Source organism: Fistularia commersonii, chromosome 8 (genome assembly GCF_037954325.1).
Source record: "Fistularia commersonii isolate RoL2024-O1a breed Wild chromosome 8, RoL_Fcom_v1.0, whole genome shotgun sequence".
Taxonomy (NCBI): domain Eukaryota; kingdom Metazoa; phylum Chordata; class Actinopteri; order Syngnathiformes; family Fistulariidae; genus Fistularia; species Fistularia commersonii.
Window position 1 is genome coordinate 5,424,348 of NC_141291.1, and position 22,763 is coordinate 5,447,110.

Here is a 22,763-nt window from a genome sequence, read left to right on the forward strand (position 1 = left end):
TTTGAACAAAGCGAAATAAAAGTTTTTATAATTTGGGATATTTTAAGACGTTTTTTTTTATCCTATAAAAACAGGTCTGACATCAGAGGATTGTTTAAAGATACTGAGCTTATTTTTGTCTTTTGGATTTCTGATTTCGTTCCAATTGGACTCTCAGCATCAAATGAGGTTGTAAGGAAGGTGAGGCGTGAATGTGAACTTCATGTAAGCACAGTTAACTTCAGCACAGTTGAAAAAAACACTTAAACTAAGAGGGACAGAATGTTCTGGGGTGTTTTTATGCAGTATTTCTGTACCTGCAGCAGGTCTATAGTCTGCCGGATGTACATGCACTCCAAGACCTGCATCTTTGGGCCCACAGACATGGAGACAAAGTCCAGCAGATCCTGGAAGACGGAGACAACGGATGGATAATGGCGGAGGGGAAAGCAAGGCGGAGTATGATTGAGCTGGTTGCAGAATAAAAACTGAAAGTCAGAAGGAAATCTTAGGAGCTCCCGTCATCTCCATGGTTAAGCATAAGGTGGTGATCTGATCAGTGTTTTCCGAGTCTTATGCTTACAACAATATCAAACGTTGTTGATATGATGGCAAGTCTTTCAGCCTTTACGGTGTCACTGTGCAATCAACAACCAATCAATGAGCCCCAACAAAACCGCCAACAGGAAACATGGTCGCCAAACAATCACCGGAGCCGTGTATTTCTTCGCTGGTGCTGGTGAGATGGTGACAAGACCGGCGAGATCAACAGGCTCAACAAGCTGGTGAAGAAAGGCCGCTCGGCGGTGGGATTGAAGCTGGACAATCTTGAATCGGTGGCCGTGGAGAGGGTGAAGGACAAATCTGGCGCTATCCTTAACAATCCTTCCCACCCCCTGCACGATGAGATGTGACTGATGGGCAGCTCATTCAACCAACGGTTCATCCCACCCTGGTGCAGAACCCAACGCTTCAACCAACGCTTCACCCAGCGCTTCACCCAGCGCTTCCACTTCCTCACTTCTTCATTCATTCACATGTCGTGACCTCGTTCTGTTATCTATTTTTATCCTTGCTGTCTTTGTGCATTTAGTTGTCTCTGTTGGATGAACAGGAACGGCGAAAGACATCCTGTTCATCAACATAGAGCACCCAGAAAGAGGAGTGGACGGTGGAGCTGTGGGCAGAACAGCCCGGCCTGGACGATGTCAACTCTCCAACGAATCATAACCGAGCGGAGGAGGATAAGCGACGTTACTGAAAAAGCAGAGGCTCCGCAAATACCCGCAGAAAATATTGTCAGGTGAGGAAAAAATCCGGGAAGAATCGAGCTGTAGTCTTGTAAATAGTGACCCTGTAAGATCCACAGTCTTTGTAAAATCTCAGTCTGAGACTAAAAACTCTAAAAACTAGTTTTGGGTGTGAGCAGGTGTGAGCTAGGTTCCTGCGAATCCTTTCGGAATCTTTTCAAAGTCTTCTAATGTACGGGCGGATTGAGACATGACCGTCATCTGACCTGGTAGCAGCGGGTGAAGCAGAGCTCCAGGCTACGGGCCGTCTCCGGCGGCAGCGTCTGTAACCAGGCCGCCAGGACGGGGCCCCAGCCGAGCACCGAGGAGCTCATGAACACCATCCCGTTCCGAGACACGGTGGCCGGGGATGCGTTGTCGATGTTGTGGGGCTCGAACACGATCTGGAGGCCGGAAGGGGACAAATTATACATATTGAGATTTAAATGATACCTTTAAATGACTTATTATTTGACTTATTTGTTATAACTTAGATAGAATTCGCCCCTGGCACCACCTTGCAGCAGGGCGCCATGGGGATGCGGTCTCCGTTGGCCAGCGTCAGAGTCTTGTTGTCGTCCAGAACCGAGTTCAGGTTCTCGATCCAGATGGCGTCCACCGGCCCATCCAGGACGATCCAGATGTGCTCACCCTGACGCACACCAACACACACTGCTGGCAAATTTTTTCCTAACGCTTCACCTTGAACGAATTTTCCAGAAGATATCCAATCAAATATACACCTTCTTGGCCTTCAGTGTCTTCCTCCACAGCGTGGAGAAGACGCCGTCCGTCCAGTCATTGGTGGTGACGTCCAGCGTCCCGAACATCTGGGAGGCCGTGATGGCCTTGGGGTTCATCCGCATCTCCCGGTGAGGAAGGCCGCACTCCGACATGGCCTTCATCAGCGTGTGGATGCAGGTCGTCTTCCCCGCGCCGCTCGGGCCCAGAGTCATCATGCCTGCCGAGGATACGGTCCAGTTGTCACGACGAGAACATTTCGACAAGAATTCAACACGACCTGGATGACCAAGAACCTCCACACTTTGCATGCTAGCCGATCACCGGGAATCTTTAGCCCGATGTTAAGACCTTCCTGCCGGGAGGGCGGATCCGTACCGTGTCGGACCCGCTGGGTCTCGTAGAGCTGAACCAGTTTGAGGACCCAAGGCGGGTGGGGGATCAGCCCGGCCTGCTGCGCCTGACGGGTAATGGACCCCTCCAGGTCGGGATACCCGGCTTTGTCCAGCACTGGAGGAGGAACCGAAGAGCAATCACAGTTCACCACAGTTCACCCCGTTTACACGTCACATCTTATTTTCAAACAGCACCACGTGCAGACGGCAACCTTTTAAAAAAAAAAACTTTGCGGACATGAGACAGCTGGAAACGCCATTCTACACAATCTCAGCCACAAGTCGGTGGTGTTAGTTTGTGATGAACTGAAACACATTCGTAGAGACACTTCCTGTCTCGGGCCCGGTTGTTGTTTTGGTCCACCTGATTGGCTGCAAACTTAGTGTGCATGCTTGTCTACACGCAGTTTTCGGTTTTCAAGCACCGTAAACACCCTTCTTGTGTAGGCAGACGGCCAGAACACGACTGAAGTTTTGCATTTGTAAAGATGATGTTATGTAAACAGGTCCCAGTACATCAGATTGCTGGTTTCAAGTGTGTGTGTGTGATTAGCAATGCATCTGAGCGGCAACTCACCGATACCAGGAAACAGATCGTTGATCAGGCTCATGAATAAAGGCTCATCTTCATCCACCTGCGGAGAGAACACCAGTGTTGAATCTTTTCTCAACTGTTCTAAAAAAGACAAAAAATAAGAATGCCGTCATACCAGTTTGGAGAGGTTCATGTCTCTAAGGACCCTCATGACCACAGTCTTCTCCGGCTCAGATGGGCTGGATCTCTTCACAGCGCCCAGTGTCCTCAAGACGGACAAGATGTTTCTCAGGCCAAAATCATAGTGAACCTAGCGGGAAGACAACAGCGGAGCGAAGAAGACGTGACCGAGACTGTGGTTGGGAGGGAACGAATAATCGACAGTGAGCGTACAATCAAGTTAATTGGTCTTTCCTCGAATTTTGATTTTGAGTCGACACCTAGCATGTAAGTCTTATCATACACCGCGTCATTGCTACTGGACAGCAATTACATCAGAGAAGGCAGAAGATTTATTGTCTTTGTTTGACTGAACAAAGATTCACTTGCCACCACTGAATGGAACTTTAAATTTAACATGAACTTAATTGAAATAATATAAATTCTAAATTTCACAAAAAAAACAAAAACAGTAGTTGAAGAAAAAGCTAAAGTCCCATCCTTTCACCAGATATGCTCTCTGAATGCAAAGTTCTTCACTGTTGGATAAATAAACAGAATGTTGAGAAATGAAGCAGCAGGGCTGCACTGCAGTACATCTGTCAGTGACCCTCTCAAAGAATGGATGGATGGATGGAAGCAAAGGGAACAATCATCGCAATTTTCCAATTTAAAATGTTTTTTTGTCTGATAAAAGAGCAAGGTTCTATGTAATCCCTTGACAATCCCATTTGTCAATGGCCGAATACCGATTTCTTAACAAATACTGGATTTTAATCGTTGATTTGTTGTTGGATCGGCTGAATGGCCGTCCTCCCTCAAACCTGTTTGGAGAGCTGCTCCTCGCACAGCTTGTAGAGCGTGTAGAACTTCATGCTCAGGACCTGGTTGTCACGGAAACCTGCGCTGGCCAGTTTGACCCTCATGATGATGGCTCGGTCGGGAACCATCATGGCCACGGTGCGGAACTGGATCTTCAGATTTTCAGGGAGCTCCTGACGACCGGCGTAACCCGGGTTCTGAAGAACCGAGAGGTCAGGAGTGAGGTCTTGACGGTGGTGGCTTACTTTTGTGGTGACGCCATGTTCCAACTCAGAATCCAGAAAAAAAATTTTGTTCGATCAGTTCTACAACAAATAAGCCTGTTCTAACCTCCACCTCTGTCTGTTTACTTCCACTGAGGTAGAACCTTGCTTGAACTCGCTGGTTCTGAGGTCTACAGAACAGACCAACACACTTGTCATAGGATTCGCTCGAGGTTCCCTTTGTTTGTGAAGCTCAAGTTCCAAGATAGAAAAGTTCTGAAAGTCTAAATGATGTTTCCCAGATATAGCTCTCATTCTCAGCTCTGAGTCTGATTCAATTCTCTTGTTCGCCTATTACCAACTTTTAACTCGGGATCTGTGTCGGACAAGGGTCACATCATGAATGAATACTCCATAACCATGTCCCGACATGCCCGATAAGAGTTCTTTCGGACACTCATCGGGTACGTTCGGGGATCTGGGCAAGACCCATCACCCTCATCTACATTAATACACCAAAGTTACCATGGTGAGGAAGATGCCGAACTCTGGGTCCATGTCCACCACATCCCCGTCAGTGAAGACGAACTGCTTCCTCTTGTTTTTCTTGCACTGCAGAACGATGTAGATCTGCTGGGCGGCGACGGAGAGCACCGGCAACTCAATGCGGTTGAACTCGTCGAAGCAACCCCACGCTCCTGACTGGGCCAGGCCTGCAGGGGGGAACCGAAGAACCCATCATCTCGGAGTCACCTGTAAACACCACTTCAAACTCCAAAGAACCTTGAAACGAACAAATTTGACCCGCTGCCCCATTTCCTCACAGGTGCCGTTCTCACCCTTGTAGATGCGGCCCAGTCCTCTGTAGTCCATCTGATCCGAACAGTTGAAGACCACAACATATTTCCCCAGACAGCGACCCATGTCTTTTGTGGTCTCTGTTTTTCCTGGAAACACAGACGGGATTTTGCGTGAAGGAATTGGTGGCGGTGGCGGCAAATCGAAATTGACGAGCTGGTTTACCTGTTCCCGCGGGACCAGCCGGAGCCCCGCCCATACTCATCCCCAGAGCCTGGGACAGAGTGATGTAACACCTGGATGGAGGGTTTCAAATTTACATGAAGAAGGCTGATGCTGGGCTTTGACCTCACGATTTTCACAGAAACAAACTTAAAATCAAAAGTCGTGAGGAAATGTTTTACTGGAGTGGCATTCGGTCGTTAGGTATCAGGTGGTACTCTTTGCTGTCTTTTCTGAGTCTTGGTCTTACAACGATATGAAATATTGATATGTTTGATATTATTGCGAGTCTTTCAGGTTTTACTGTGACGTAACACAAACAACAACCAAAAGATGAGCACTAACAAAACCGGAAACAGGAAACCTAGTCGACCAACAATCACCAGAGCAGTATTGCCGGCAGAGATGCTATTTGTTGGCGATGTGAATAAACAGGAACGGCGAAGGACGTCCTGATCAATATGGACCATCCAGAAAAAAGAGCAGATGGTGGAGCTGTGGGCAGAACAGCCCGGCTTGGACGATGTCAACTCTCCGATGTATCCCGACCAAGTGGAGAAGGAAAAGCGACAGACTGAAATAGCAGTGGCTCTGCTAATACCCGCCGAAAACGTTGCATAGTGGGAAAAAAAGGCTGAAAGAGTCTAGCTGTAGTCTTGTAAATAGTATAAATATTCCCTACGAAATTGTGTCAACGGTATGCAGGACCAGTTGGTAGTCTACGTACCTATCCGTCAATGGCGTGATGACCAGCCGGTCGGTGCAGCCCAGATACTCGTTGCAGTAGCTAAACTCTACATCAGTAATTTGGATGACGCATCTGTCTGCCTCCTCCAAGAAGTAGAACCTCGACTGCTTTTGCCACTCAAAGTCCGACGGCGATCGCACGCCCAGCCGCACCTGGACGAGACATGAAAAAAAAGCAATTTCGACTTTTTTCCGCCATGAACCAGACATTTGCGCAAGCTTCCACCTACCAGCTCATCAAAGATGTCCCTCTGGTGGACATGAATGGTGATGAGGGTCTCGTACTTGGTCCGCTCATTCCTGCTCAGCTCCCTGGTCGTCACGTCGATCAGCTCGTTGAGGAGGTCCAGAAACTTCCGATTGGTCGTCTGCATGACCTGAGGCGGGAGTCACATCGTGAGGAAACAGCACGACGGCAAGCGATTCCACTCTCAGAGGTCGGGGAAGGCAAACCTTCTTGTCGGACTTGCTCAGGACCAAGGCTTCTTCTGCATCTCTGGTCCAGATCATCTGGATCCCGAGCAGGCCCACCTGAGCTGGGAAAGCAGACTGAAACTCCAGCATCTGCAGGCCCGGCTCGCTGAGGGCCAGGTAAGCCTGACGAATGATGGAGTGGAGGGTTCGCCGCACGGTGGCCAGGAGCAGGCCCAACCAGACCTCCACGTTACCCTGAAGGACAGGGCCACCACATGAGGAGAGGCACTTTGGTGAAATGAACATAAGGAACTTTGACAAAATTGTTGGGTAGAAATTTGCTTTGAGGAATAGTAGAAAGGGGTTGAAAGAATGTTTGACTGGGAAACTTGTAATATTAAAAAAGAAAAAAAAAAATCCAGCGCATACGCTAACTCAATTCGGGCTATTTGATGAAGCGAATTTGATCCTTTTTCAATATCCATTCATCGCCCTTAACGTTCATTTGGCATCGGGTTTTTCGGATAGCTTGGTTGTTTCCCGTCAGACCGCATTTCGTACCTGTGCCAGAACCGGTTGGCTGAGATCCACCGTCTCGCCCTCCTGTGACTGAAAACTGACCATCTGGTCGTGCATCTTCGCACCGAAGACTACTCTGTTGATGTTGTCGAACAGACTGAGGAGATGACCCTGAGAGAGCGTGAGGGGAGGAGGGTGGAATCAAAATCAAATCAATCAGACACAGAGTACAAGCATTCCTCAGACCTTTGCTGCAGAATCCGTAAAAAGGCAGCATTGATTTGCGGGCCCAAAGTTTGGTCTACAATTGCAATGATAAAAAAAAAAAAAGGAAAAAAAAAATCAAACCAAACCTGTCACAAAAAGCACTGGCAGGAAATATTAAAAGAATCAGAAATGCTGCAACCCTGAAGTGAGTCAAGGTCAGCTTTATTGTCAATTTCTCCACATGAACTGGACATACAAAGGAATTGTGAAGATGTTTCTCCCAAGGTGACTTGAAATTAACAAAATAAGAACAATGACAATAGTGCAAATTAACAGTAAAGTGCACTATTACATTAAACAGTAAACATTAAACTATGAAGTATGAAGTGCACGCAAATACGAACTGATGTTTGATGGCATGAGAGAGTAGCAGTAGAGGGTTTTTTTTTGTAAGGTTTAGTGCAAAGGTCAGTAAGTAATATCATAAAGGTATATGGTGCCATAGCAGCATGATGGGTTTCTCTGTGACGGTGTCTCATCTTGGGGTGGGGCAGAGTGGAGAGAGTGGGGAGGGAGTAGAGCGTCCTAACAGCCTGGTGTTTGAAGCTTGGATGCAGATGTAGCGAACATCAGGTACTCAAGGTCAAAATAAGGGTCGATGAAGTTCAATATTATGTCTAGACCCATCATGCATCACTGAATCTGTTTGGCTACCTGGCCCAGACAGATGGTATTGAAGTAAAATCTTTAGTGGCTGCGAAGCCAACAGAGGGAGGTTTTCGAGTGTTAGTGCTGAGCGCCGGCGTCTACTCAGATGTCTTCTAACAGGTTTGAGGGAGCGACCGCTTGCAGAACCCGGTGGTCAGATCCCCGTGCTGGGATCGTGACCAAGCCTTACCTGGATTGTGTGCGGGTCGGATGCCTGGCCCAGAATCTCCAGCAGCACAGGGTCAGACACAAAGAAAAAGCGCGGGAAAACCAAGCGTTTCTTTTCCAAGTAACCAGACAGAGACTTCTGGCAGAGCTCCAGCTGTTCCAGCAAGTGAGGCAGCAGCTGGACGTACAAGCGAATAGAAAGATAAAATGAATCCAACATTTGAGTGAACGGTGTTGCTTGGCTGAGACTGAGGGAGCAGGAACCTGGCTGAGCGTCTCGTCTCCTACGCAGCACTGCACCACGTTGGGAACCTCATGGGCTCGCTGCATGATCCTCTGCCACGACTTGTCTATGTTTTGGAAACGTTTAGCCTCCTGGATGAAGGAATATGAGCCAAGGTTGGTTATTCTGCAGATTTGTGTTCATCAGCAAGGCACATTTAGATTCTCCTCTCAGCGCAGATGATTGTTTTCCGGAAAAAGACCTACAGAGGGGGAAGAGCTACCGGACGTAAACATCCTACGGAGCAGGAAGTGACACGTTAGCCATGCTACTTAGCATGCTAATAATCTTTCACTTACTACTCCATTGAAGCCTTTACCTTAAAATCAATAATAAATGTCTCTTTAAAACACATGCGATAGAAATGGGAGTAGCCAAGTCCAGTATTTTCAAATCCCACGTCCCATGCTGACATCTACGCGAGACCTGATTGGTCATCACCTGAGGCAGCTGCTTGGAAATGTCCCCGCCCACAAAGACCGCCTCCAGGTAGATCCAGAGGTTCTGGACCGACAGCCACTTCTCGATGATCTCCGATGTGTTGGAGAGTTTCTGGATCCACAGCTGGATCGATGGCCGGAAGGGGGCGTTGTACCTGCGGACCAGGAGGTGAGGGTACAGTCACGTATCAAATCATGCATTCATTCATTTACTCATTCATTTATTCATCTTGGTGAGTTTGTATTTCAAACAGTTTTAATTGGGTTGACACGTTCAGTTCATCGTGCCAAATCATCCATCCATCATTTTCACCAACTGCTTACTCATTCATTCACACACCATTTTGTTCCCTAACTTATGTTTAATTTTTTCAGTAACATATTCATTGTTTCAGTAATTCAAACAGTTCAGCCATACATGCTGTTTACCATAGCTACAGATTTAATTGGCTCATGCATACATTTTGAACAAAGATACCACCCCTAAAAGGTAGAAGTTGTACAAGTTGTACCTTTGTTAAACATCCCAGTTAACACAACTACCCAATTCAACCAAGTTTCTGCAAAACAACTTTTCCATTATATCTTTGCTCAAAGGTGCAACTTCTGGAGACATGGCTCAGGTAAGTCTCCAGAAGCTGTACCTTCGTTCAAAGGTACAAGTTGTACTTTTGTTCCCCCTTACAACATCCCAGTTCATACAACAACCCCCTTCAACCTAGTTTCTGTAAAACAATTCTTCCATTGTACCTTTGCTCAAAGGTACAACTTCTGGGGAGTTAGCTCAGGTAAGTCCCCAGAAGCTGTACCTTTGTTCAAAGGCACAACCCTTACCTTTGTTCAAAGGTACAACTTCTCTTAGGTACAAGTTGTACCCTTGTTCTGCCCAACAACATCCCAGTTAACACAACAAGCCCATTCAACCTAGTGTTAGCAAAACAGCTCTTCCATTGTACATTTGCTCAAAGATACAACCCCTCAAAGGTACAAGTTGTACCTTTGTGCCCCCAAAAAACACCCCAGTTAACACAACACCATTGAAACTAGTTTCTGCAACACAACTCTTCTGTTGTACCTTTGAGCAAAGGTAAAACTTCCTGGGAGTTAGCTCATGTAACTCCTGCGGAGTTGTACCTTTCTTCAAGGGTACAACATACCTTTGTTGAAAGGTACAAAACGCCGTTGTTCAAAGGTACAACATACCGCTGTTCAAAGGTACATCATACCATTGTTCAAAGGTACAACCCCTTAAAGTTGTACCTTTGTTCCCCTTAACAACAGCCCAGTTAACACAACAACCCCATTCAACCTAGTCTCTGCAAAACAACTCAGCCATTTACATAATAAGCTATTACAACTTAGACCAGCCCCCAATCCTGGCAGTTTTTACGGAAAACTCCCCACAGTCCATTCAAACTGAAGAAGCATCTCCGATGAGAGGGGAAACGTCTTTAAGGGAAGAAATTCAAGTCCATTGGCCAGGAAAAGAGTTCAACAAGAATCATCTGTTCATTAATTCAGTCTATTAGCTTAAACTGCTGAAACGGTACTCCTTCCCTCACCTGTTGCTAAGCAGTGACATCAGTGCCATCAGGCTGTCCTCGGCGGCGGCCATGTTCTCTGAGGTCTCGGCACCTCGCAGCAGCAGCTCCCCTCGGGTTCTGAACGTGGCGAAGCTGAGCGAGTGGCCGCTCCACTCGGCCACCACCTCCTTCAGCTTGGCCTCGATGTCGCGCTCCTTCACCGCGCTGATGCAAACATCCTAATGCAGGGAGAAGAAAAAAATACAATAAATGTAATAAAAATGTAGATATTCATCTTTTCTTGTTAATTACAGATGTTATCACTTTTTATAAGATCATTGAATTGGTTTGGTTGTTTAAATATTCATTCTTCACTCGTCTTTTGTTAACCTTTGGGGGCTATTTTGTCACTTTTAACCGCCAACAGTGACTTGATGTTATTAAACAGTTTGTTTTCAAGCGTTGTGCAAAATATAACGGCCATTTTTTGGTCCCCCAGCTGGGAAGACTTGGAAGACACACTGGACGGCACCTCGATATCTTCTTTGTTTCTCAGAAGCTGCGCTTCCATGATGTTCCTGAGGGAGAAGGTCTCGGAGTCCACCTGGAAGGCGTGACCTGTCAGCTCGCCGAGACGAGTCCAGTGCCTGGGCAGCATCGCCTGGGGGGGTCAGAGGCATCAGAGAGCTTTTTCACATTCCTGCTTGAAAGTGATATTTGAAAATTTGATCTTCAATAAAAGCTTAAACAATGATGAAGCTAATTTATGGATTTTTTGGTGGCTGATGAGCTTCGCGCCATCAAAACATTTAGCCACGTCACACCAATGGACCACTGAAATTGTGCTTCATTCACAACCCCCCGTCATGGAAACCACATGAATTAATAGGTATGATGTAATTTTTAAGTAAAAGACAATCAACCTGGCTGTCGAAGAAGGAAATAGAGCTGCTGTACATAAGCATGGCATCAATAAATCAATGGTGAGATGTTGGAGATGGCAGTGTGAAAAACTGACTCAAAAAGGCGACAAAAGCTTTCAGAGGTAAAAAAGGAAAAACAGATGACCCCAACTTGAAAACGTTCTTAAAGACTTGGTGAACGCACAGAGCAGACGGCCAAGGTGTTTCCTTGTTCAATTCCGACACCGAAGAAGACAATTTTAATGGTTTTATTGGGCAGGAGGAAGACGAAGACAGCGATCAGCCGCAGCAGGGATAGAACATGGATGGATGGATGGATGGACTTTTCCTCGTGTTATTTATTATTCATGTTTTTCATCAGCCGTCTTAAAGGCACTGTTGGGAAACAAAGTATTTCAAGCATGTATTTGTGGATGTTACCGGCATGTATTCAATTCAAAATTTAAAAAAATGTTTCTGTGTAAATATCCAATGTTGCAACGTGGGCATCTGTAGCTTATAGACAAGCGCGGCCTGTAAACTGTATGTACACATTGTTTATTCATTTATTTTCAGCCTCCTTGCGGCTTATATTCAGGTGCGCTCAATAGTCTGGAAATTATGGTCAATAAAATATTTTTATCTAGGCTAATATACTATATATATGTATCCGTTACTTTTTATATATTTTCCTCCTTGCTAGTTTTTTGTCACTTGTTTGTCACTTCTGCCTGTCCTCTTCATTTGTCCAATAAAGCAGAAGTACGTACAAAATCCCAAAGAGGCGTCGGTAAAAAAAACTTTGTCCGCTGCAAAGTCACACAATCAACTAGTGGAGGACCAATTTTTGCGTCACCTTGTTGGCCATCATGTGGAGCAGAGGGCAGGTTTCTGCAAAGTCATCAATGGTTTTCTTCAAATCTCTGAAGGCCTGCCAATCCTTCAGCGCCTTCGGAAGCTTCCGGATTCTGCAAAAAAGGTCAGGGATCATTTTGGGACAGAGCTTTTTCTCTGATGGGCCGTCTTAGCTCCGACTGTGTTTTTCAGCCTTTTCAGATTGAGAGACAAGCAGAGGCGACGGAGCGCAGCGAGACGACTTGATGGCTTCAAACTCCATCTACATCTTCACCCTCGCAGGAACTCACTAAAGAGCATGCTGTGGAGTGATTCTGCAAATAGAAGCTAAAGAGCAGGCGAACGTCCACCTTCTCGTCTCCGCCCCGAGTGTTGTTTATATAAGGTTTATTTTAAGCTCGGTTCATTGGCTGGTATTAACGTCATTCAGATCTAGAACGACATTTCCAGATGGCTGTTCTACCTGTTCTGGAGGTCCTGCAGTTCAATGTTGATCTTCTCGATGTCCAGGTCGGCCCACAGGATGTTGTAGTATCCGCCTACTTTTTCAGTGACGGAGCCGTACAGGCTGTAGAGCTTGGAGAGCATGGAGAGCTCCCTCCTGATCCTCTCCAGCTCTGGATATTCTGTAGGCGGGCAGGAGGAGAGATGTCAGGATGCTGGAAACGGTCACGCGGAGGCCTGACGGACGTCCCGACTTACCGTTCACCGGCAGTCCGAACAGCTCCTCCCCTCCGGAGCAGGTGGTGTATTTCCCCCACACCTGGTCGAACTCTGTCTGGAAGCTCTGAAGTCGCTCTGCCGCCTCGGCTGGGGCCACGCCCTCCACCCCGGGACCCCTGCCAGACTCAGAGTTACGTTAGTATTCATACTCCACCACCCTTTGAGTATTCCACCACTGAGATCTTGCAGTACCGATGGCTATAGTCCATGCAGAAGCGCTCTGTGTGGCTCCTGAGGTCCCGCGCCGCAGACAGTAGGTCGGCCTTCATGCCAGGTTGGATCTTCACCAGAGTGTTCTGGTTCTGCACCACCTAAAACCACCACCAGGTACCTCAAACAGTGACTAACACTGCAGTGGGCATTCCACCATGTCTGGGGGGGGGGTTTGGAAAAAATACCTGGGCCGATAGAAGTTAAAATAAATAAATAAATAAAAATCACAGCATCAAGCTGAACTGCAGCTTCCTAAATGGAGAGCCGTCTTTCCAGGACAAACTCTGAGCCGGCCATATGCTAAGCTAGCAGTTTGACGGTGCCGGATTCCAGGTCACCAGTCAATGCACAGACCAGCTTAGCTTTTCTGAGATTCTTCTTAGGTCTATCTTCTTTTGATACTTTGATATTCCTCATCTTGTGTCACCGTTCTCCTTACCCCTCGCACGGGTACCCAGATTTTTCTGACGGGGCGAACAACTAGCTAAGACTTCGTTAGCTGCCTGAACATGTTAGCAGGGTCTCTGCCAATCTTGCTGAAAAATATGGATTACGCAGCTGGCATATGGTTATACAGGTGTACAGTTTATTTACAGGTGTCACCTCACTCTATTTTTTTCACTTTATTTACACTTTAATTTTAACCTATTTAAATTTTATTCTACCTTTATTTATATATTTTTATTTTATAGAGTGTGTGATCTGCCCTTGTGCCCTCCAGTTGCCTCTCTGGGACAAATTCTTTGATTCTGAATGAAATTTTGCCTCCTGAGATTCAAAAGAGGCGGCCTCGACGCACCGGTGCTTTGTCTTTAGGCTGTGTCCTTCACAGCGCAGGTTCAGGGCGCCTTTCTTAAAGGTAACATTTGGAAAAACAAGAACAGAAATCATTCATTCATTTGCTGTCCAAACCAGGATTACTGCTCCGAGAGTGGTCAGGGAACAGGAGCTAATCCCAGCTGACATTGGGCAGGAGGTGGGGTCATAAAAAATATTTCTCCTTCAAATAAATTAAAAAAAACGTCAGGTTGGGGACTGAAATTCGTATATCATTTTCAAAACAGCGACGGCGCCGTCTCACCAGAACATTGAGGTTCTCCCAGGCGTAGGTCAGCCTGTCCACGCGTTCGGCGTTCCCGTCGTTGAAGAGCAGTTCGTGCTTGTTGAGGAGCGCAAAGGACTCCTCCACCGGACCGATGGTGGAGTCGATGTGGACCTCTGCCTCTCGAACCTCGAAACGAAGGAGTGAGGCGACGTTGGGAGTAAAGGAACGTGTTGACGAAGGGATTATGGATGACAAGCTCATGATTAGATTAGATGAAACTTATGAACTGGAGAATGAAGGAGTCCAACCTCCTTGAGCGCTGCCATGGCTCCTCGGACGTCGTCCAGGTCTGCGATCGGACGCTGCAGTCGCTTCGTGGCCCCGTCCACGAAGGAGAAGACGTCGTCCATCTTGGCCGAGGCGCGGCGGTTGAGCGCGCCGCCGAAGGCTCGTTTCCAGAGACGGCACTCCTGCGTGAGCGCCAGCTTGAGCTCGGCGGTGTCGAGGAGGATCGAACCAACCCGGAAGGAGGAGGGAAGCTCTGAGATCTGCACTTCCAGCTTCTGCGGGGTCATCAGACTTAGCATCATTAATGCTTGTCATGTAAACAGCGTGGGGGGACTTGAGCCAATAACTACTGTCTCCATTGCAAGAGGCGGGGTTTAACCTGCGCGGGTCACCTGTCAATCAATCACTTCTATCCAGGCAAAATTGAGAAATGAACTGGTCAATAATTACTGTGAGGTACGACAGACTGTTGGAGTCGATTACTCCTCAGTTGTGACTCACGGAGTAGAAGGAGATCTGAGAGCTGAACTCCGCCAGCGAGGGGTCGGACTGGAGGAAGGCCCGCACCTCCTCCTCTGGATCCTAAATGGATTGCAACCTTAGTTAAGAATACACAAAAAACACCAAACAACCTAACGGGGATCAGAACCAGCAGGCACCTGCGTCCACAGGGCGGAGAAATGGGCGAGGGAGTCCAGCCTGTCGGCGACCTCGGTTTTCAGGGAAGAGACGGCGGAGCTGAGCTGCGTCACCAGCCTGCCGGAGACACGAGAAACGGGAAGTTGAAGGTTCCCTCGGTACCGTCACCCAGGATGTCGAGCTCCTGCCACGCGGGCGACCAGGACCTGGCGACGTCTTTGTGTTCGGCCACCTGGCGGTCCAGAGGTCTCGGCGCCGGAGGCTTCAAGGGGGGGTCGTCACCGCCGTCTCGAGCCGCCGCCTGCTCCACCTGCGGGACAAGACCGAGCTGGAGCGTGATTGGCTGTCCAATGACCGCTGTTTCATGACGGCCATGAAGGTATTTAAAGATAAACATCCTGGTTTGTGAAGGTTCACTGCAATATCTAATAATAATGAAATAATTAATACAAATAGATAAAATGAATAAATAAAATGCTTTAAGTTCCGTAAATAAAATAAAATAAAATACATTTTATTTAAGGCACTTTACACGACACTCAAGGTCAGGGCACAGTCATATATAAAATAAAAAAATGAAATAAAATAAAAGTGATGGAGCAGTTGGCGCCAGATGCATTAGGTCTGACAATTATATTTTAGGTATTTATGTATTTATTTAACCAGCACAACAATAGGAAATATTACAATTATGAAAATTATAGGGATTGATGCCATGTTTATTATATTAGTTTAATATTACCGGTACTGTTTATGGACGTATTCTTGTCCAACTACAATTAGCTGAACACCAGCAATAATAAATGATTGTAACTTGGTGGTTTCACTTTTCTTAAAATACATTTTTACCAAATATGGTTTCACAAAATTTTCAAAGGTGCCAAAAATTTGATGAATTTCTAATTTATTTATAATCAACTAATTTAATTATATTTGAATTTATAATAAATAGAATTTTTTATAATGAAATTATGGAAACAAAACTATAAGAAATTACTCACTAATAGTCCCTGAAAATTCGCAAAAATCCTGTAAATCTGCGGCTCATTTCACGGTAAGTCAGTGAGGGATTCCGGTTCATACACTCGAGGAAGGAAGGGGTTTCATTTCCTGTTAGTAACAGCGGGAGGTCGTACCTGCTGCTGTTTGTACTGCAGGTGACAAAACATCCACGGCTGGAAGTCTTTGGTCAGAAGCAGCAGAGTGCTGATCACCTGGTTCAACACGTTCTGAGACACACACACACACACACACACACACGCACACACGCACACACGCACACACGCACACACATACTGTAAATGGTGAATTTAACTGGAAACTTGAAACACCGGGCCTGTGACAAGCCGCCATCTTGGATTTGGGAGCGTACGACAGGGAACAGGACTTGCCTGAATGTCGTCCAGAGTCGGTCTCAGCGTGATTTTGGGGATGGCGAGCTGGACCGAGGCCCGGAAGAGAGGAGGAGGAGCCGACTGGCTGCCGACGGAAGAGGAGGACGGCCGGCATTTCACCAGTCTGCTTCTCAGCGTGTCCAGACAGGAAGTGGTGGCTGAGGGGGAGGGAAGGCAGACCAATCAGAATGCAGAGATAATACCAGTTTGTGTGTGTATGTGTGTCTGTGTGTGTGTGTGTGTGTGTGAGTGTGTGTGTGCATGTGTTGGTTAGGCTGACCTTTGACCAGAGCTTTGGTGTTGCGATGGCACAGCTGACCAATCAGGTTGAAGAAAGAACACGGGAGGCACGACAGACACCGAGTCTTGTGTTTGGAGTCGGGATGAAGACACTGAAAAGAGCCCTGAGGAGAAGGAGAGGAGGGGACGTGAAAGGACAAGATTCAAGAAAAGCCAAGGAGGGTAACGGAAGGACAGGACGGCAAAGGAGGAATGGAGGAAAAAATTTAGTGGAGACGGTAAAATGGAAATTCCCAAAAAATGAAAGACGCACATGCCTCCAAATTCACAGCCTCTGTCGGCTTCATTTTCCCCCTCAGCTCCTCGATCAGCTCGAACACGTATCTCTCCACCTGCTGACTCTGCCTGAGGGAGCAGGAAAATGTAGGAATGTCTCCTCCACTGTCGATTTAAGTCTCACACCTCTGAAATGAAATATCCCCCCTTCCTCAAATTTGATTTGGTTACCAGCTGAGCGTGATGGCGGCGTCCTGGACGGCGCTCTCGGCCCGCCGCAGCAGCTCCCGCGGCAGCAGGGCCGATTCTTCGGGCAGGACCAGCAGGTGGCAGGACGCCATGGCTTCCAGCAGGCGGCCGATGCGACACTCTAGCAGGTCGGCGGCTGCTTTGGCCACTTGGGCCAGTTCGCCAAGAGCGGCGTCCACGCTTTCTAGGACTGCGCAGGATCAGTTACTACTGGATCTGGACTTCACGACGGGAGAGACATAATGTGCGAATGCAAAGGAACCTCGACTTAAGAGCGCATGAGCTTGAAAATTTTGATACGAGATCCAAGTTATGAGTGAGCGGTGTGAGCATTTGACTGCTGTCAGTCAAGCGGCGTTTAAAAACAGTCTGACGTGCCGTCCGCCACTAGGTAGCCCGGTGAAAATCATGGGAAAACATGAGGAGCGGGTGTTTACGACAAAGGTGTCATTTATGGAGATTTGATGCGGCAGACAGCAGGAGCGTCAACAAACGAGGCATTAGGCTTTGAATGCCCTGACTGGCGTTTTAAAAAGAGGACAGGCGTTCACTCCATCGCTAAATCAAATTTAGCAATAAAGTGTAGCACAGTGAGCAAAACATTGTAGCATTAAGCATGTGGCCGATAGAGCACCAAATGAAAATGCTACCACCAGTATCTTCGTCTGCTCTTACAGGTAAAAACACATCTACACTTAAATGTTGGGTTAATTTCTTTACATTCTCTTTCGTTATGTATTATTTCTTTATACATATCTTTTTTATTTAAAAGTTTTCTTATTAAAAATATGCAACAAAACCGTCAGGCTGGAATGGACTAATGGCGTTTCAATTCATCTCAATGAGGAAATGTAATTTTCTATACACGCAAATTGAGTTTCGAGCTCCGTCACAATTAAACTCGTAGGTCAAGGTATGATTGCATATGTAAAGATGTGTCTGCTCTACATGCGTGCACGCTGACGGCGGCCCAGGACAGCGTGGTGAGTCCGGGCCCGAGGGCCGCCTCCACTCGGCCGACGAAGGGCTGCACGGCGGGGAGCAGCAAGGGGGGCACTCTGGACACCAGCAGGCTGTAGTCCTGCAGCAGCTGCAGCAGCCTGGAAGGGCGGAGGAGGAGGGATGACCTTCAGACCAGACGAGGCGCCAAGGGGGTCCAGAGGTGTGAACACGCCTCTCTTCCATCTCCAAGGAGATGAATGTTTGGATGTATATAATTGTATATGAGCCCGTCTGTGCGTCCAGTTGTGGGCCGTCAGGGCCTGCAAGGCCTTCTGTGGTGGCCTAAGAAATATCTGAATCAGACCAATTTTAATTTCATTTTATCCATGAATCCAAACCAAATTCCAAATGGTTTGTCCGCCTCCTTTCATAGCTTTTTCCCTGGCTGTGCTGCTTTCACACATTTTTGTTTTCCAGATTAAAGCATTTAATTAATTACATTTCAGCCATTATTTGTTGCCTGACGGGATCTGTCTGGAGGCCCGAAAGATCAAATTCACAGGCGTTCCAGCAAAAAATAAGTGTCGATGAAACTGTTTCTTCAACCAATCAGATTTTGAGTTGCAACACAAAGGCCCTCTAGAAGGCTACAGTTACGCCAGCGTGTCAACCGCCTTTTGATTGGATAGCCAGAGAGTGTGCTAGCCAGAGCTACCAAGTTGCAGCTGTAGCGAGCTGCGCGAACACAAATATTGTTGTGTCGATATAATAGCTAAATTGTCAGCCAGCGATGGCTGAAGGGAGAGTGGAAATTGATTTGATGGCAAATTTATTGTCAAAGACGGAAATACGACAGGGCAGGCTCAACTTGTTGCATTTGCTTTGATGGTGATAGAAAAGGACTTCTTGATGGAGCTGAAGCGAACAGATAATCTATATGACAGAGTAATTGAACTCTTTGAGAGTAAGAAATAATGTGAAGTTATGGAAAGTAAAATGTTTCTATTTTCCAAAATAATATTCCAATTTTATGAGAATATTATTGTTGCTTGTTCCTGTGTGTCGTAGTTGTAGCTGCAGTATAAGGTGACTTCTGCACTCCGAGCAGGAAGTATGAAGTGCAGTGAACAAACCCTCAAGAGACAGCATGGAAGATATTTAACAAGGATAATAAGAAACGCGGTAAGAGACGAAAATAAGGAGACGAACCAAAGTCACCCAAAAAGCTAAGATGCGGAAATATGACGAATCGTACATAGCGCTTGGCTTAACTGTGACTATGGAGGAAGATGGAGGAAGCATGGAGGAAGCATAAAACAAAATAAAAGAAGGCATCACCTAAAGACGTTACACCCCTATTGTGCTGATAAGCCGCTTGGGTTTTTTCAGCGAACATTTGCCAAATATTCGCAACAATCATCACACCTTGTGAAAACTAATTTAGTAAACCAGCAAGAACTGGCATATCATTAAATGTTAATAAAGTTATTCTTTGTTGCAAGTTGATCTATATTTCTCTTTTTTTTCTTTTCTTTAATGTTAATAAGGATACGATATTGTGCGATTTTATAGACGCAATTTTTTTCCTCCTCCTAGACGGGGCGGTGTGAAAAACAACATATATGGGCCACATGAATCACTGATATTTTTTTTTCATATATATTTTTAAACATTCATTCATTCCCTGCTCCTCTACGTTCATGCAGGACTGTCGTGGGCGGAGCCAGAGCCAATCCGATTTCTCGCTATCCAATCGAGGACGAGCGCGCTCACCGGCTGTGCAGAGCTTTGACCTCCGCCTCCCTGGAGGTCATCTTCACCACGACCTTCGGCACCGTCAGCCCCAGTCTGGTCATCCACCGGGCCTCCTGCAGCACCTCCAGCACCGCCGGGTCCAGGTTCACCAAAATCTCCTGGGAGGAAGAGTGAAGCCATCAGGAGAGCTCAATCGGCGAGGTAAACACCGCCGTGACGCTTTTTTTTTTTTTTTTTTTTAAACCGTGGAAGGATTCCGTATCACACAGTGGGTCTTACAATCACAAGATGTGAACAGAAGGAGACATTTATGCTAGAAATAACATGGGATTTAATTCAAAATCGGCAAAGGGTTTCTTCTTAACGCCAACAGAGCTTCGGCTAAGATCACCTTGCTATTTCCGTTCCTGACCAGCAGGGCGGCGTTCAGACAGGGCGGCACGCTCTCCGCAGCCTGACTCCATCGATGCGCGTGCAGCACCTCGTACCGCAGCAGCTCCGCCGCAAGCTTGTTGTAGCTGCGGATCACCTTGGTCATCTCGGGGCCCTGACAGCCCGAGGCGGACGGGTTAGCTATCGTGACAACAGGGCGATGGATGGATGGATAGACGGACGGACGGTGGCGGTGTCGCACCTTCAGGACGACAAGCTTCTTCTTCAGGATCTGCATGGGAGCCTCCATCTTCCTGAAAAGCTGACGGCACCACAAGATCTTTCCTGCCACCTGAGAGAGACGGATTGCCTGTGATTGTTGATGCTCATTAAAGCTAAAATATACAGCAAATAATGATCATAATATTAATGGAAATGCATGAGAAGAATTTTTCATTTTCAGAATGTGGCTGCATATTTTGACTCATGGAATGAGTGAAAATGCATGAGCAGATTCATTTTTCCCTTTTTCAAATATGCAAATATAAAAATATGCAGCCGCATTCTGATAATGAAAAAAGCATTTCCGCTAATGAGTTTTCATTTCCAAATTTGACATTTCTAATTGAATACCGATCATTGGCTGGGGTATGTTTTGGAAATTAAATCTAAAAGGTCTTTATAATTTGGATGAAGTCACGAAATAAGCGGTTTGGAAGAAGAAAATGAAAGTAAAGTTTGGATTCCTCATTTTAGTGTCAAGATATACTGCTACATTCAGAAAATGGAAAACCATTCCGCTAATGCATTTTCATCTGAATTATGATCATTATTTGCTTCCATATAAAACAAGTTTGAATGTAATAGTGTGAATCCACAGGCCTGAAGTCAATGAATAACAGTTTCCATAGATTGTTCCAAATCTAGATGAGATTTGCGCTAATCTTCCACTTGGATTATAAAACCAGATTACCGGGGGCAGGTTGCGTCCCAGAGGCGGCCTCTCCCGCTCCCTCTGGTAGATCTTCCTCAGCCGCTCCAGCTCCCGGCCGTAGCGCTGCAGCAGTAACGTGTAATTCTGCTTGAGGTCCAGACGGGCCGCGGGGCCCGACTCGAACACGGCCAGCAGGTCCAGCATCCGTTCGGTCTGGAGGGCAAAAACCGCCGCTGTCACTGTGGGAAGAAATATTTTTGGCCAAAAAACACCAAAAAAACTCATAAAACTCACGCTGAGAGACTTCTGGAACCAGGAGTCCAGCAGGGCCTGGAGGGAGTTAAAGAGATCCTGGACCTGGAGCTGGAAGTTGGCATAGTCACTGTCAAACTGACACACACACACACACACACACACACACACACACACACACACACACACACACACACACACACACACACACACACACAGAGTAAATATTTCTCCTATGATTTGAGGTTTTCAGTTTCCATTTGTTCCAGGGTAAACCCCACCTCCAGCCCACGGGGGTCCAGGATGTCGTAGGTCTTGGACTTGGTGTTGGAGACGATGGTGCGGTAGCGAGCACAAATCTTCTCCACCCCTTCCACCTGAACACAACACCAGCCCTGTGAAAAACTGGGTGATTTCTGAAGGAGGTGGTGGGCGTACAGCGAAAATAGATGGATTCTGTTTATATTTTTGCACAGTAAAAAAAACAGAAACAAATCCACACAAAGTACCATAAGCAGCAAAAAAAACATGAAAAAACACATGTTATCCACACAGAGAGCCTAGTCCTGCACTTCATGGAATCTAGAAGAAATAAGGGACTGACCTTCATGTGTTCCAGCGCGGCAAGACTCTCCAGGGTGGACGCCATGTCGGCCATCTTCTTCAAACGCCTGCAGAAGGCGTCAAACTTCCCGAAGATGTGGTTCTCACTGCAGGAGGGGAGAACACTTCCGCTTAACGCCCGTGACCTCGGCCGCGCCACGAGAGGAGCGTTAACCGCCACGTCACCGAACCTGACATCGAGATGGCGGTTCTCATGGCTTCCTCTCAGCTTGTCTCTGACGGCCCGGAAGCTGCGCTGGTACGCCGCGTTCAGGTCGCAACACTCGGATATCCGAAGGAGCAGCGCCGGCCTGAGAACACAGAGTACAGCGTCCACGCGTGCAGCTGATCAGGCTTCAACTTCAGGACAATTAGCTTCGGAAAGTGCAGTCATAAGCCCGGCTAAAGTGTAGAACCTGACATATTTGAAGCTAATTTGCTATTGTCGCCATGTAGCACATTTTCATTCATTCATTCATTGGGTTAAACCCTGACGGATCAGCTGTCAATCACAGGTTTACGTGAACACATTCAACGATTTGCCCTTTCATTCACACCAGACAATTTAGTCTTCACTGAACCTGTTGTCTCTTTTTGGACTTAAGGGCTAAGTCCAAAAATCGGAAGTGCGACTGAGATCGAATGCTTCATACACCAGTCTGTCAGGATGCTCAGCTCTCTCCTCACCCCAAGATGTTGATCTCTCTCTGACATTTCACAATAGTAACCGATTTTTTTTTTCGCACTACTGCTACTTTGCACTGTCACAGAGAAAACCATCATGCCGCTATTGTACCTGTGACGGGATGAGCGAGCAGACAGCGCTAGGTGATGGTGGATAAGGTCACAAATGCAGAGGCAGAAGAGTGATTCTTGTAAAATGTTTTATTACCACAAAAGCCAGATCAAACTGTCACTATATCCCAAAA

General features: G+C 46.8%; 1 protein-coding gene across 1 annotated transcript in view; it reads right to left on the minus strand.

The window, feature by feature from the left end:
• The window catches only part of dnah5l (dynein, axonemal, heavy chain 5 like), a 56,548-nt gene that overhangs the window by 24,248 nt on the left and 9,537 nt on the right, over nt 1-22,763 (minus strand). Inside the window, exons 13-55 of the mRNA XM_086151620.1 lie at nt 22,026-22,145; nt 21,836-21,941; nt 21,513-21,608; nt 21,274-21,336; nt 21,019-21,192; nt 20,308-20,397; nt 20,065-20,220; nt 19,692-19,831; nt 17,925-18,076; nt 16,959-17,124; nt 16,781-16,856; nt 16,492-16,615; nt 16,209-16,369; nt 15,954-16,046; nt 15,024-15,127; nt 14,838-14,934; nt 14,680-14,760; nt 14,199-14,453; nt 13,927-14,076; nt 12,825-12,943; nt 12,612-12,748; nt 12,373-12,535; nt 11,911-12,022; nt 10,685-10,813; nt 10,192-10,391; nt 8,631-8,784; nt 8,171-8,281; nt 7,929-8,084; nt 6,866-6,994; nt 6,344-6,559; nt 6,121-6,267; nt 5,871-6,043; nt 5,147-5,217; nt 4,963-5,070; nt 4,649-4,836; nt 3,923-4,117; nt 3,115-3,249; nt 2,982-3,039; nt 2,388-2,519; nt 2,012-2,229; nt 1,786-1,920; nt 1,496-1,672; nt 297-386 (exon numbers count right to left, since the gene is read on the minus strand). Coding sequence (XP_086007746.1) covers nt 297-386; nt 1,496-1,672; nt 1,786-1,920; nt 2,012-2,229; nt 2,388-2,519; nt 2,982-3,039; nt 3,115-3,249; nt 3,923-4,117; nt 4,649-4,836; nt 4,963-5,070; nt 5,147-5,217; nt 5,871-6,043; nt 6,121-6,267; nt 6,344-6,559; nt 6,866-6,994; nt 7,929-8,084; nt 8,171-8,281; nt 8,631-8,784; nt 10,192-10,391; nt 10,685-10,813; nt 11,911-12,022; nt 12,373-12,535; nt 12,612-12,748; nt 12,825-12,943; nt 13,927-14,076; nt 14,199-14,453; nt 14,680-14,760; nt 14,838-14,934; nt 15,024-15,127; nt 15,954-16,046; nt 16,209-16,369; nt 16,492-16,615; nt 16,781-16,856; nt 16,959-17,124; nt 17,925-18,076; nt 19,692-19,831; nt 20,065-20,220; nt 20,308-20,397; nt 21,019-21,192; nt 21,274-21,336; nt 21,513-21,608; nt 21,836-21,941; nt 22,026-22,145 — 5,857 coding nt within the window. The remainder of the gene's footprint in view (nt 1-296; nt 387-1,495; nt 1,673-1,785; nt 1,921-2,011; nt 2,230-2,387; nt 2,520-2,981; nt 3,040-3,114; nt 3,250-3,922; nt 4,118-4,648; nt 4,837-4,962; nt 5,071-5,146; nt 5,218-5,870; nt 6,044-6,120; nt 6,268-6,343; nt 6,560-6,865; nt 6,995-7,928; nt 8,085-8,170; nt 8,282-8,630; nt 8,785-10,191; nt 10,392-10,684; nt 10,814-11,910; nt 12,023-12,372; nt 12,536-12,611; nt 12,749-12,824; nt 12,944-13,926; nt 14,077-14,198; nt 14,454-14,679; nt 14,761-14,837; nt 14,935-15,023; nt 15,128-15,953; nt 16,047-16,208; nt 16,370-16,491; nt 16,616-16,780; nt 16,857-16,958; nt 17,125-17,924; nt 18,077-19,691; nt 19,832-20,064; nt 20,221-20,307; nt 20,398-21,018; nt 21,193-21,273; nt 21,337-21,512; nt 21,609-21,835; nt 21,942-22,025; nt 22,146-22,763) is intronic.